The sequence below is a fragment of the Hemicordylus capensis genome, chromosome 2, assembly GCF_027244095.1.
Source record: "Hemicordylus capensis ecotype Gifberg chromosome 2, rHemCap1.1.pri, whole genome shotgun sequence".
Lineage (NCBI taxonomy): Eukaryota > Metazoa > Chordata > Lepidosauria > Squamata > Cordylidae > Hemicordylus > Hemicordylus capensis.
The window spans coordinates 102,461,111-102,475,447 of record NC_069658.1 but is presented as its reverse complement, the minus strand read 5'-3'; the positions used below and the strand labels follow the sequence as shown (position 1 = coordinate 102,475,447).

The 14,337-nt window shown below is 39.6% G+C and overlaps 1 protein-coding gene across 12 annotated transcripts in view; it reads right to left on the bottom strand.

Annotated features, from left to right (window-relative positions):
- PRUNE2 (prune homolog 2 with BCH domain) overlaps positions 1 to 14,337 on the bottom strand; it is a 279,200-nt gene that overhangs the window by 174,555 nt on the left and 90,308 nt on the right. For all 12 annotated transcript variants that reach the window (XR_008315441.1, XR_008315442.1, XM_053292147.1 and 9 more), the window contains exons 2-4: positions 3,979 to 4,083; positions 2,905 to 3,107; positions 141 to 304 (exon numbers count right to left, since the gene is read on the bottom strand). Coding sequence is in view for 9 of the 12 variants with exons in the window: in XM_053292137.1 (XP_053148112.1) it covers positions 141 to 304; positions 2,905 to 3,107; positions 3,979 to 4,083 (472 nt within the window). In the remaining 3 variants the exon portion in view is untranslated. The remainder of the gene's footprint in view (positions 1 to 140; positions 305 to 2,904; positions 3,108 to 3,978; positions 4,084 to 14,337) is intronic.

Here is a 14,337-nt window from a genome sequence, read left to right as displayed (position 1 = left end):
ACCCTGCTTCTTTCATGCAGCTTCCTATGGTCTTTAAAGGGATTGTTAACCAAAGAATGGATCGCAGTTTCTCTGCATGAGCGGTTTCAGAAACACCCCATTAAACCTTTCAGTATTTAATATAAAGAGTAATTTCTCACCTCTGAGGAGATGAGCCAGTTGCTGAGTGATTAACTCTGGTGCCTCTTGGAGAATCTCTTTTGCTACTAGAGATGAAGAGGATTCTAGTAACCCCAGGTTGCCATCACATCTTTCTTCAGGGTTGATGACTCTGACAACAGCTGATTCTAAATTTTTGTCTTCACTATTAAAGCAAAGTTTTCAAAGGTTACTTTCTTCTTCATCACTTCATGTGTCTAAAGGTTCTAACACAATCGCTGTTATCTACATGCAGTTAAGCAACACTATTTTAAGTGAAATTAATAGCAAATATTACGCCACAACATTTTAATAGTTATTCAAAATCTACTGAAAATTAGGATATCACCCACCCAATCCCATTGATAGGTTTGTCCACAGGGGAAATGCATGAGTTCAACTTCATATTAAGCCAGAACCACAAAAGGAGGAAGTGTGACTCAGACAAACTTTATCTTGTCAAACTTTTCCCCATAACGTACAAATGTAGCTCAAGTGCATGTGTTCATGGACACTTTTTTGGAAACAGTGATATATAAAGGTAACCTTTCTCAGGATTTCTCCCTTTGTTCAAGCAAGTTTTTATCTACTTTTTGCATGGATGTCATTCATATGCTTTCATCCCTTCCTGGGAGTTCTCCTTCCCTCATCTCCCTCAATAAATCTTTGGAAGGTTGCACTGAACCAGTTTCTGAGTGCTGTCTTTCATAAATGGACTGGTGTTGAAGAAGGAGAAAGGCAGCCTTCCTCTGTTTTTTCTCATCCTTTTCAGCAGAAGAATGGCATTTGTCCAATATGGCTGCTCCCCAAGGATCTTCAGAGAAGAACAAGGAGGAGACACTTTGGAGAAGGGGGTGGATCCTGTCTCCTCTTTTCCTCTCCCCTTATCAGCGGGATCCAACATCCTGCTGGCACCAATCATGTAAAATGTTTGTTCCTTTTTAAAGAGGAAGAGGTTTTCATCCAAAAATTGCAGTGTATAACATACACTCACAGTTTATGGGATATAGTACAAATAGTCTACCTAATTCATGTGGTCACCTCATGCATGCACATCCATGAAAATCTGCTGGTGCAAAGACAAAATATGAACCATACCAAAAGGGCTAAGTGACTCAAGTGGTAGCTAGAAGAACCTAATTATAGCTGTGCAATAATCCAGTTAAGACAGGGATTCTCAAACTTGGGTCCTCAGGTGTTATTGGACTTCAACTCCCATAATCCCCAGCCTCAGTGGCCTTTGGTTGGGGATTATGGGAGTTGAAGTCCAATAACACCTGAGGACCCAAGTTTGAGAATCACTGAGTTAAGAGGAATAGCTTTCTGGTTGCAGTTTAGTGGGGTGGAGGGGGAGGATTTCCTAATCCAGGGGTTCCCAACTAGTATTCCTGGAGTACTTGAAGTTCTCCCAGTGGATTGTCAGAGCCCTCCTCCTTCCCCACACTGTAGCTGTGCTATTTGTTTCCCACCTGAGGAAGGCCAATGCATCCTCAGTAATATGCCTGCTTCAGAAGGGGAGGGACGAGGGTGAAGACCCTCCTCCTCTGCTCCTGATTGGCTGGCTATGTGCTGAAGCTCAGTATATCCCTCCCCTCAGCCTGACTAACAGGCTTCAGAATATTAGAACTGAGTACTCCCACTGAAGTTAGGAACCTCCACCCTAGTCCAACCAACATTTTTATATTGCGACTATGACTATCACTCCAAAGCTTCAGAGTTCATATCTTGGCCCTCTATCCATTCACCTGTTTCACCGTAGACAAAAAATATGTCTCAGACAGATTTTAGACAACTCATTCACATGGCAATTAATTTACCACAGACATGTGGTAATGAATCATGGAATGAACCAAACACACAAGGATCATTGTGATCACCATGTGAAAAGCACAATTATGTCAATTTTCAAGAAGGAAACATCACCCTCGAGCTTTTTATGATGGTAACAGTTTATGTGAATTCATCATTAGTTTAGTTTAAAATGACAAAGCAATTATCTGACAAAGTCAAATTTGTCAACAATTATTTGACAAAGTCAAATACTGCATCATAAAACCAATTATTCTTCTTGGTATAAATGAGTTGGATATACCTAGCTTAGATATTGGGTGAAACATGGAACCATCCCTAGACAGCAGTGGTAGTAAGGGCCAGGACAATGCATGTGTCTTCAAATAAGATTTACACAGGCCTGAGTATTTTTTTAAACTCTGCTAAAAGCATCATATGGTTGTATGAAATATAAGGCCCTCCCTCACAACTATACAAGCACCTAATTCTGTGATCTGGGCATAGTCCAAGTAAGGAGAAAGACTAGACGTTCAACAAATAATAGGACACACACTCTCTGTGGGGTGTGTGTGTGTGTGTGTGTGTGTGTGTGCAAGAAAGAGAGAGAGAAAAGAGGGAGACTGTGTTCATGCATTTGAGTGATGTATGTAGACCTTGGTGTATGTGGCTGGGGCAAATGATCTCCAACTTTGCAAACATTAACTGTGCAAATATGTGCATAAATGATAAGAGTTTGTGGTCTAAGTCATCACATCAGCCTTTTAATACATGATGTGATGCAGAGTCTCAGTCGTGATTGCAGCCAGTACTCCGGCAGCAATCAATCCAAGCCACACATGTGACAGAATCCCCCTTCAAACCCTTGAACCAAGTCCTGGAGAGAAGCAGAGGGGATTTTTATTTGCAGTCAAGGGCAAATCTATGCTTGCAGAGATCAGGCTGGGGTTCCTAATAATAAAATACACAGTATGGTACCTTGTCAGTGCACTGCTGTTCACAAGTGTAAGAGACAATTTCCCTTCATTGTTCAGCTGATACAAATTGATTTCATCACGGAAGACATGGAGAGATTCTGGGATATTCAGCTCCTCCAAAATAAACCTAGTTTCTGTATAATAGCAGAATTCTTTTCTTGTTGTGTTCAGTACAGGCAAGCACAAAACTTCGGGTGGACTCACCTATAAAAAGAAAATATATTTGAATAAGAAAGCACTCCAGAAGTATAAATCATCTTTTCCTTATGGACTGGCATAGCTATCTTGAATCAGATCTGTACTTCCGTGACTTTTTTTTAACTCCAACATCACACATGACATTTTTTTCTACACAGGTGTGAGAGAGCATGGTTGGGAGAGTAGTATACAATCATGTGCATTATTTGCATACATGGGGCAAAACAGCAACTTGTTCAGTGTTCATACATGTGCTACGCAGGTTTCTGTCTTGCCACATGTATATGTGCTTAGAAAAAAGTCACTGCTCCAACAGGCTAACCACTCCTGTGTAGCACCAGTGTTTCTGAAGCATGGGTGTAGCACCAGTGTTTCTAAAGAGTTCCAGACCAGCACTGCACCAGTGCTGGGGTGTGAGAGCAAATTCCAACTCTCCCTTATCCCAGAAGCCTCCTGTGTCACCTGAAAATCTGTCCCTGAGGGCTGCGTGACCCTCAGGAACGTTTTTTGGGGGGTGACAAAGAGTGCATCCTGGGGAAGGGGAGGTTGTCGAAATTTGCCCACACTGCTGAGCCAGCAGTGGAGCTGACAGTGAACTTTTCAGAAGCATTGTGGTTCTCTCATTGCCGTGCTGCTTCATCAGTCAGGATTTTAGCCATTCAAAATATTCTATTAGTTACCTCTCTTACAAATGTTTTAATAACTATATATTGTGTTCAATAACATTAGAGAATAATAAACAAAATCTTAATTTAAAAAAGGTTTTCAAAAAGAGAATAACAAACAAGATTTAACAATGTCATCCACCCCCTCTCAAATACATAAAATGCACTGTAATTATTAAAAACATGACAAAATATTAATATGAAATATCTACCTTGTCAAGATAGTAAGCATATGTTAAAGCAGAAATAAGGGAATCCAAATCACAGGATTTCTTTCCAAGGATCACATGTACTTTATCCAAGTGTTTATTTCGACTCTAAAACAGAAGACAGATTTTTTAAATAGCAGGAAAAAATAACATATGTTGTCTTCTGAAACAGCTAAATATTTTGCAAAATCAATCTGTTCCAGAACTAACTGAAATACATGGAGGCATGTCATCCCTGTTATTTTGCACTTATGGGGCTAAAAGTGTTGAAATGAAGACAGAGAAAGTAACGACATTGAGTAGTGTTTCACTCGCAGATTCTTAGCATGAGTATTAGTATGGTACCAATATTCACACAACAGCTTTTTCTTATTACTCATCCTGGCCCATTGTCCCATCTTCTCTCCCTGGCATTTTCTCCATCGTCCTGTTCTTGGTTATTAAAACTGTTTTCCTCTCCTTACATTAATTAAAAGTTATATACTGTATTTAGGTCACTTTTAACTCACTTTTCAATCAAGCAGATTCCCAAAGTGGAGTACAACTAAAATTTAACAATAAAATCAAAGATTTTTATTTCCAGATCTTAAAAGCAGGGAAGATATATGTGGTAGAAGAAGATGCATATTTTGTACATATTCCTATTCATCAACAAACTTCAGTAATTTCTTGCATATTAGAGCGGTAAAGGTATTTCTGACTTTGTAAAACACCAGATACTTCATAATCCCCTAGAGATCCACCGATCCACACTTTTTTTGGCACCATAAGAAACCTATTGGTATATACAGCTGACTAACAACTTTCTACATGCATATCAATTTTGTTTGTCTGTTTATTGTAAATAACCCAAGCCAGAATAATCTTATAGCAAACCCATCTTATAGCAAACCCTAACAGAAAACCACTGTACTATGAATATTTATATTCCACTTTTCAACAAAAGTGCTCAAAGTAGTTTACATAGAAAAATCAGTAATAAATAAACAAGATGGTTCCCTGACCCAAAAGGGTTCACAATCTACAGAGAAATATAAAGTAGACACTAGCAACCACCGCTGGAAAGCTGCTGTGCTGGAGTTGGATGGTGACAGTTGTTCTCCCCCTGCTAAATATAAGAGAATTACCACTTCTGATTTTCTTAAATTTGGCCCTTGATTGTAGTAAGTTGTAACTACATTATAGTTATAAAATGCTATATAGAATTTACTACAAGGCTGATCTAACAGATTCAGGTACACTTTTACTGAGTTGACAAATCCAACTGCATATATTTGAGTTTGGAACTGTAGACGTACATGGGTCACTTTCATTTGCATAATCTGATGTATATGTATTAGTTTTGATATAGTTTGATAAAGCACCAAAACAAGCCTATATCTGGAAAACTCATCACATGTCATGGATTGCATTGGATTACATGAATGTATATTATATATGCAGATGCTGAAGATTAATCGTATTTCTCACAGTTACTTGTAGTTTCAATACAGATTTATTTTGATATTTTTATTGAAGTTCCACTTTGTTGTTTATCTTTGGTTTGAGAACTACTACTACTAAAAATATTCATATACTGCTTTTCAATAGAAGTTCCTAAAGTGGTTTACATAGAGAAATAAAAATACATAAATAAAGATGGATCCCTGTCCATAAAGGGCTCACAATCTACAAAGAAACATAAGGCAGACACCAGCAACAGCTATTAGAGGGATGCTGCGCTGGGGTTGGATAGGGCCAGTTGCTCTCCCCCTGCTCAGTAAAGAAAACCACCACTTTAAAAAGGCGTCTCTTTGCTCATTTAGCAGGGTCAACTTCATACATTCGTTCCAGTACTCTTCACTATTGTTTTTTTAGCAGGGGCCACTTTGGCAAAACAAAAAAAGACCCTTCCATGTGAGAGCCATTTCCCACCACACTGATTTCCACACAGTTGAGCTTTTCCCTTTAAGGGAAATGAAGTATCATCAAGCGCCAGCACCACCTTGGAAAATGCATACAGAGTGCTGGGAAGTGTAGCCTTTCGCAGTGCTTTCCACATAAAGTTCTGTGGGGAAAGCACTGGGAAAGACTACACTGTCTTCCAAGGAGGCTCTGTTTCCCTTAAAGGAGCCCCCTGGCACTGAGCAAAGCGCAGCACGGTGCAGTAGGAACAGTTACCTCCATCCAGTGCCAGCTGTGTATGTGTGGGTGGAGTATTCAGCTTTGGCTAAAGCTTTGGCTAAAGCAGGGCTGTTCAACTTTGGCCTTCCTGCAGATGTTGGCCTACAACTCCCATAATCCCTGGCTACTGGCCACTGTGGCTGGGGGATTGTGGGAGTTGTAGTCCAAAAACAGCTGGGGACCTAAGTTGAGCAGGTCTGGGCTAAAGCTTCACGCAGACATACTGTAATAAACAAGTAGTCAGGGAGTCACATTTAGGATCAGTGGGAGTTGCCACTGGCTCCCGGGCCTTGCAATGAAGAACACTGTCTTATGGCCTCTATGTGGCACTACGTGGACCAGAGGCACCATTAGGCATGGACCTGGGGGCACAGGTCCATGTGCCCACTCTCCTAGAGCTGGGATTCTCAACATTGGATCCTCAGATGTTACTGGACTTCAATTCCCATAATCGCAAACCAAAGGCCACTGGGGCTGCGGATTACAGGAGTTGAAGTCCAATAACATCTGGGGACCCAACATTGAGAATCCCTGTCCTAGAGGGCCCCGTGATGTTCCCCAAGGGAAAAGAGAACTCTTTTTGTATTTCCAGAATGGCATGACCTAGCATTCTGAAATTTGGCACAGATGTAGGACAGGTTATCAGAACTCTGTGTATTTATTTTGAAACTGATCAATCAATCAATTGTTTTTTAATGATTTTTTTATTTTTACAAAACTTCAAACAAGTCCTATAAGTTGCTTGTTTCATGGAAAATTACAAAAACCTTTGGAACTGAAGCTCTCCCTTGGCCATCATTCCACCCCCATGTGAAGGATTCTGCCCTTTGCCTTTGTAAAAAAAAAGTGCAACATGCCCCTGCTTTTTGCCCAACCCTTTACATTTCCAGAATGGCTGCGTTTCGAATTCTGAAATTAGGCACACATAGCCCAAGAGGGCAGGACTCTGTTTATATTTATTTCAAGGAAATGGATCAATCTTGTGATTTTTTAATGATTTTTCCCTCCTGAAGTAAATCTGCCAGAAAGTGTTATCTCTGTCCATAGAGTAGTTCACACCTAGTGAAAGCAGAATTGTTACATCTGAATAAACAAGCAACAATTATTATTTTTACAGATATACTATGTGCAAGTCAGTTTATAATCCAAAAGGTCTGCATAAGAACTGTGATGCAAGGGTGGTTGTGCTTTTAATTTGTTTTTCTTACAAATGCACTATATGTACAAGTTCTTTTTGTGTTTGAACTGTGGAGCAAGGGACACATGTTATGTCCTCATTAGTTTGTGAATGGTCAAGAAGCTGTGTGAATCCATTGAGGTTGCATGGGAGTGGAGTGGGGGGGCGTAAATGCACTCTGGCCCAGATCTGTGGGTATGTGATGAATGATCAAGAAGATGTATGGGTCCTTTGGGGTTGTGTGCTTCTGGAAGCATAGGCGTAACTATAGCGGGGGCAGGGGGCACGTGCCCCAGGCGCCACTTGGCAGGGGGCGCCAAAAAGTGCCCCCGCCGATTTGCCGGAATTTTTTTTTTCAGAGCTGTCCCCCTCCCCCGGTCCTGGCACGCCCCCCCCATTGGCATTGCTCATCCAGCACTGGGCGCCGAGGCATCTTCGTAGTCCAAGTCTCTGACTCTCACTCCCCGGCGCGCCCCACCGCCCCGCCACCAGTCGCGCATGCGTCGAGAGGAGGACACGCACCAGAGCAAACTTCCTGAACAACTCCCTCTTCTGAACAACTTCCTGAATGCCCGAACCAGTTCCCCTTTTTGCTCATTCAAGTCCTTCCTCCCCTATAATCTAACCACGTTTTAACTGAAAAGGTTCAGGGAGGGGGAGATGGGGGGATGTGGAACCTTGGGTTCCACATCCTCCCATCTCTCCCTTCCTGGACTTTTTCACTATGTAATGCAAGCTAATTTAATTATATGTCATCATCAAAATGGATTAGCTGTTTCAGCCCATCAGGAAAGTCTAAACCTCCACCGATTTAATTAACCAGACTGAAAATCAGATGAACAGAGAATGTTTTAATGAAAGGTGGTATATAAATTTAACAATAAGTAAAACTATCATTAGGAGCAATTAGCGATTACTTAAACATTGGTGCTGCCAAGCAATTTGTAAATAAAACTTGAAGCCCTTTGAAAATAAGCTGGGATTAATTGTAGGTTGGGCAGGGGGTTAAAGTTTATACTTCTAAACATTTATTGTTAAATTTATATACCACCTTTCATTAAAAACAACCCCAAAGTGGTTTGGTTTTAGTCATGGATTTTAATTTTAATTGCTCTTTTTGTCAACGTGATGAAGATTAGTTAAATCTGAGTGGTCTTAGGCAACCAATGTTGCATCTGAAATGCCATTTCATTTTTTATTGTCATAAATACTCTCCAACCAATTTAAATAGCAAAGGTGTATATTATCGCTTTATTCAATTGCAGGGAATCTCAAAAAAGCAGGATTTGCAACTAAGGCAGTGCATATCTTCTCTAAAATGGCCCTTTTATAGTTTTTCTAACTTTGAAATCGTAACATAAAACAAAGCATAAATGCATAAATGCTTCCCCCTCCATTTGAAACCTTTTCTGGTGTAAATAGCGCACGGTTTTGGAAAAGGGGAGTCTTTCTTTAACAGCGGGAGAATAAGGAGTCTTTAGCACTATCACCCTAGTCCCTCGAATTACTCTGGAGTCCTTGGTTTTTGTTTCGTTAAAATACAGTCACTCACAAGGGAAGGTCAGGAACAGAACCAGGGCGTGAGGGAGGGGCATCATCATAATAATAATCATCATTTCATCATAATTCTGATGTTTGAGATACAAGCCAACGTCACAGGGTTGTTGTGAGGAAAAACCTAAGTATGTAGTGCATTTTGAAATTTTTGGTAATTTTTGTAATTTTTTAAATTTTTAAAATAAAAGTTTTCTGAAACATGTGTGTCAGTCAGATGTATGTTGGGGCGGCGGGGGGGGGGGGGACACGGTGGGGGGGGCGCAATTTCAGTGCTTGCCCCGGGCGCCGTTTTCCCTAGTTACGCCTCTGTCTGGAAGAGTTATGCTATGCTATAAAACCTTAAGCCTTTTACTTCCTAAAGTACATATGATCCTTCTCATTTCTATATTTATAATTAAGACCACCAGTTTCTGCTAAAGCACCACAGTATATGTTGTTTCATGGATATACATTCTTTTTCAAACATTCCCAGAATGTAGCAAACATTCGGGGGGGGGGGATTCCACTCCCTTGTGTGCCAGCTTAACAGTCATCATTCTGTCAGTGCAAACACCTCTTGCTCATGTTTTCCAGTATCACAGGAACTATTTTGGTTTTTGAGAGAACAATGGCTGTGTTCCCACCAACACATATATATGTAGTCAATGTAGCCTGAAGACATTCAATTAGGTATTACAAAATATTTCAAGGTCAAACCTGAGATTTTATTTTCAGTTCAGAGAAAACTTCCTAAGGAATTGATTCTGCCTAACAGGAATCCTTCTGCAACCAGTAATTCCCAGATCAATAAAAACTCATGCACAAATTCCCAACACAGTGAAGATTAGGAATTAGATGCAGCCCAGGTGGATGATCTTGATTTGTGACTCTTAATAAAAGAGTCTCTAAACTGTTTTACAGGATGATGCACAATAACAATATAGGGTTTTTTTTTTAACGGTTTGTAACTATTCGTACATATATACACAGCATGAAGCAGTTTGGGCAACAGCAAGTTTCACTGAAATAAAGGAAAGTAACACTGCAGAATTTCAGTACATAAGGATATGTCACCTTTTTAAAAAAAAGTTTCCATCATACATGATTCTGTCCCAAAATCATGAAGATATATGCTTCTACCTACCACATAAGACTCAATCAGTAGTTCTTTGAAGTTTCCAACATTAGGGAGAGATACACACACACTTAATTACAAGATCAGAAGCAAAGAACATTCAAGATCTTCTCTAGACTGGAACTTAGGTAAGTTTCTTTATGCAATGAATTCCACTGGATAGGAGCTACAATTAAAAAGACCCTGCTGCATCCCTCTACAATTTACCGTAACTCAAATCGGTTCTCAACTTCTGTAGTTTTTTAAAGATGAGTTGACTCAAGGCCAAATGAAATAACAGAGATCATGATCAGACCTCCCCTCTCAAAATTTTGGCAAACAGAAGCCAGAGGAGAGGCTTTAAGTGGACTTCTCCACCAAATACAAATCACCAAATAGCATTAGCACTGGGCTGTGGGACAAGAAAGCTACAGTGTCTTTAGGCTTTGCATTTATTTATCCTAGAATCCAGGGTTTCCATCATTGCCTAGACTAGAGCAATACAGAGCAACTTTGGAGATCATTGCTGGAATACAAAATCCCAATGCTTTATTTACATCTACTTTGACCTAGACAGCAACTTCCTCCAACAACTGTACCAGTAAATTGGATTTGTGGGGGAAGAAACCTCTAGGAATAGGTGTCAGTATGGGGGTTCACCTATAAAGTTGCTAGTGGAAACTGTGCCACCACAATCTGCATTGCCCCTACCAGTTTGTCAGGTCTAGCAATGATCAGATCAGCAAGGGCAGTGTTCCTCATTGGAAGGCCTGGGAAATGGCTCTCACACTGAAGGTTTTTTGCCAAAGAGGCTTCCGCTTGAAAAATAGTGAAAAACTCTGAGCAAAGGGATTAGCACATAATTGTAAGACCTGCAGTATCCAGCATCCTGATTCACTGCACCCAGCACTAACAAAATTGTCCATTTGGTTGATGTCCTAAACATGTAGTATACATTTAATTTGTACAAAGAAATACCACCATAGTGTATCTCAGTAATTTTTAGTATTTAGTAAAAATGTCCCATGAAGTAACAATTAAACTGTTACTTCATTGGCATTCACCTTAGCTTGACTGCCTGTTTAAAAAATCCCTCTCCTTAGTTTGCCATTTTAAAATGAATAGTCTGAAATAGATAACATAATATGACAAGCTTCTTAGAATGGATCAATAGTCAGCTGACTAACCTCTGGATTTTAAGATGCACCCTCCCTCAAGTGCACAGGCAGGATGGCCCCCATCATAGTTGTCTACCCCAGACTACCACTATTCACCACTATATATTGTGGTTAGGTCCCTACCATAATTCTTGGACCTATTGTCTCTTTCCAGAACATTAGATCTTGTACTGCTTGCATCAGATACACAAACATATATCAGCAATATGTGGCCAGGAAATAACATAAAGCACCAATATATGATCAGGAAATGAGTCAATAAGTAGTCCTTTTGCATATACACAGTGGGTGTAGCTCTTCTTAAAAACCACTTCACCTTGCACTCCTTTCCATAATCCCTTTCAGAATGTAGAGATTTAAGAGCTATGTAAGAAGAAGAAAATCCACAGAAATGACCTCCAGCCAAATAAAGACTGGCTGCTCTGCCAATAAGAAAAAGAAATATTATATAGTTGTATTGATTTCATTAATTCAAGTTCATTTTCTAGATATGGAAATAAAAATTCCATATCTAGCAAATTTCTTTTCTAGATATGGAAATAAAATTAAGAAATAATTATTTAGAGACTAAATGGTACAGAAAATCAGCCGAAAAGGACATTTTATTAAAGAATCAGTCAGCACATCCCAAAACAGTGAAAAACACAAACTATGAAAAATGTGATAAAGGGGGCAGAAGATGTCTCCACAGCTGAACATCAAAAGGAATCTAGAGAGAAAGCAGAAAACCTAATTAGGAAGAATAGGTATGAATTGCCTGTTTCAAGGAGCTGGAGAACAGCTAGATTCATTAAGGGTTTACCAGTATTTAAAATGCCATTCATCACTGACAAATTTACATGGCAAACCCAGAGAATCTTGGAAAGACAAGGAATTAAAGTGAATGTAGTTTGCACCAATGACACTAAAACAACTGTTAGTTAACTCCAGGTTGTATGATGTGATGTACAAGATTGTGAGATTTGTGAACAGGGGTAAGGAAATTGTGGGAAGAAAGGTGCAATATATAAAATTCAATACTTAGGTTGTACTTCATTTATATTGGAGAATCTGGCAGGCCACTGAAAGATAGATATAAGGAACATCTAGCAGATATGAGGCATTGCACACAGAGAACAAAACCCTGGTCAATGCATATGAGAAAAAAAGCACGAAGGCAAAATAGTGCCTTTTAAAATATCTATGTTGGGGATTGAAAGGAATTTACAAAAAAGGAAACTCAAGGAAGCATTATTTATAGAGAAATTGTGACCAGATATTAATGCTCGGGACACACTGGCTGATGCTATTAGGTTCATTAGCCTTTGAGAAAAATTAGGCGATTCCATTTCTTTCACCCCCACCCCACTATCTCTCCGCCAGTCACAGAACAGAACATTATCAGGTCTATAGAATTTAACAGCTAGGAAACGGAGGAGGTTTTTATCTATGCGCATCTGTTTGTTTAATGGATGATGGTGTGTGACACCGAAAAGTCTTTTATTTCATTTTTTGTATACTATCTTTAGTTTCTTTTTGTGCAATAAAGGTCTGTTGTTGAGAGTTACTATGTGCATTGCATCACCGACATATCAACTTATATTGATTCAAGTAATCTTAAGCTTCCCAGTGATTTTTAAAAAATGTTTATGTCACCTTCTTATTCTAAACTATTAGTTTTTATTTGAGGGGCAGGTTTTGCTATCAAAATCTTAACTGCACAAATTGAAATTCTGTGGAATCTCAGACTGTATAAAATCTTTGTTTCAGTTCTAATCTGCAGAATAGTATAACCATTTTACAGCACAGTATAACATGCAGTTTTTACAGCAGGCTATAGTAAGGTGGATCATGACAGGTTGTGGCGATGTGCAGACTTTTTACCAGCTACAGCTGGTATGCCAGCTATGACCCTACTTGAAGAAGTCAGACCTGACCTCAGTCAGCTTTGGTAACATCCAGATTGGACTACTGCAATGTGCTCTAAATGGGGCTGCCCTTGAAGATGGTTCAGAAGCTTCAGCTGGTCCAGAACGCTGCTGCATTCATTAGTTACCAGTCCACTTCTGGGCCAGATTCAAGGTGCTGACCTTGACCTTTAAAGCTCTACTGTACCTGTCAGACCTCATTTGCCCATATGAACCTGCCAGGGTCCTCTGCTTGTCATCTCAGGCTCTACTCATGGCTCCACTACTAACAGAGATCTGGTTGGTGGAAACCAGAGTCAGGGCCTTTGGGGTTGTGGCCCCTTGGCTTTGGAATGGCCTCCCTAAAGAGCTCCACCATACTCCCTACCTCAAAGTTTTTAAAAAACAATTAAAAACACATCTTTTAAAAGAAACTTTTAAATGTTTTATCTACTGCTTATATCTGGTAGGTTCTTTAGTTGTTATACAGGTGAAACTCGGAAAATTAGAATATCGTGCAAAACTCCATTAATTTCAGTAATGCAAATTAAAAGGTGAAACTGATATATGAGACAGACGCATTACATGCAAAGCGAGATAAGTCAAGCCTTAATTTGTTATAATTGTGATGATCATGGCGTACAGCTCATGAAAACCCCAAATCCACAATCCCAGAAAATTAGAATATTACATGGAACCAAGAAGACAAGGATTGAAGAATAGAACAATATTGGACCTCTGAAAAGTATACAGTGTACTGTGCTTGATTGGCCAGCAAACTCGCCTGACCTGACCCCATAGAGAATCTATGGGGCATTGCCAAGAGAAGGATGAAAAACATGAGACCAAACAATGCAAAAGAGCTGAAGGCCGCTAATGAAGCATCCTGGTCTTCCATAATACCTCATCAGTGCCACAGGCTGATAGCATCCATGCCACGCCACATTGAGGCAGTAATTGCTGCAAAAGGGGCCCAAACCAAGTACTGAATACATATGCATGCTTATACTTTTCAGAGGTCCGATATTGTTCTATTCTACAATCCTTGTCTTCTTGGTTCCATGTAATATTCTAATTTTCTGGGATTGTGGATTTGGGGTTTTCATGAGCTGTACGCCATGATCATCACAATTATAACAAATTAAGGCTTGACTTATCTCGCTTTGCATGTAATGCGTCTGTCTCATATATCAGTTTCACCTTTTAATTTGCATTACTGAAATTAATGGTCTTTTGCACGATATTCTAATTTTCCAAGTTTCACCTGTAGTTCTCAGTTTTTAGCTTTTAAAATAACTTTTAATTTGA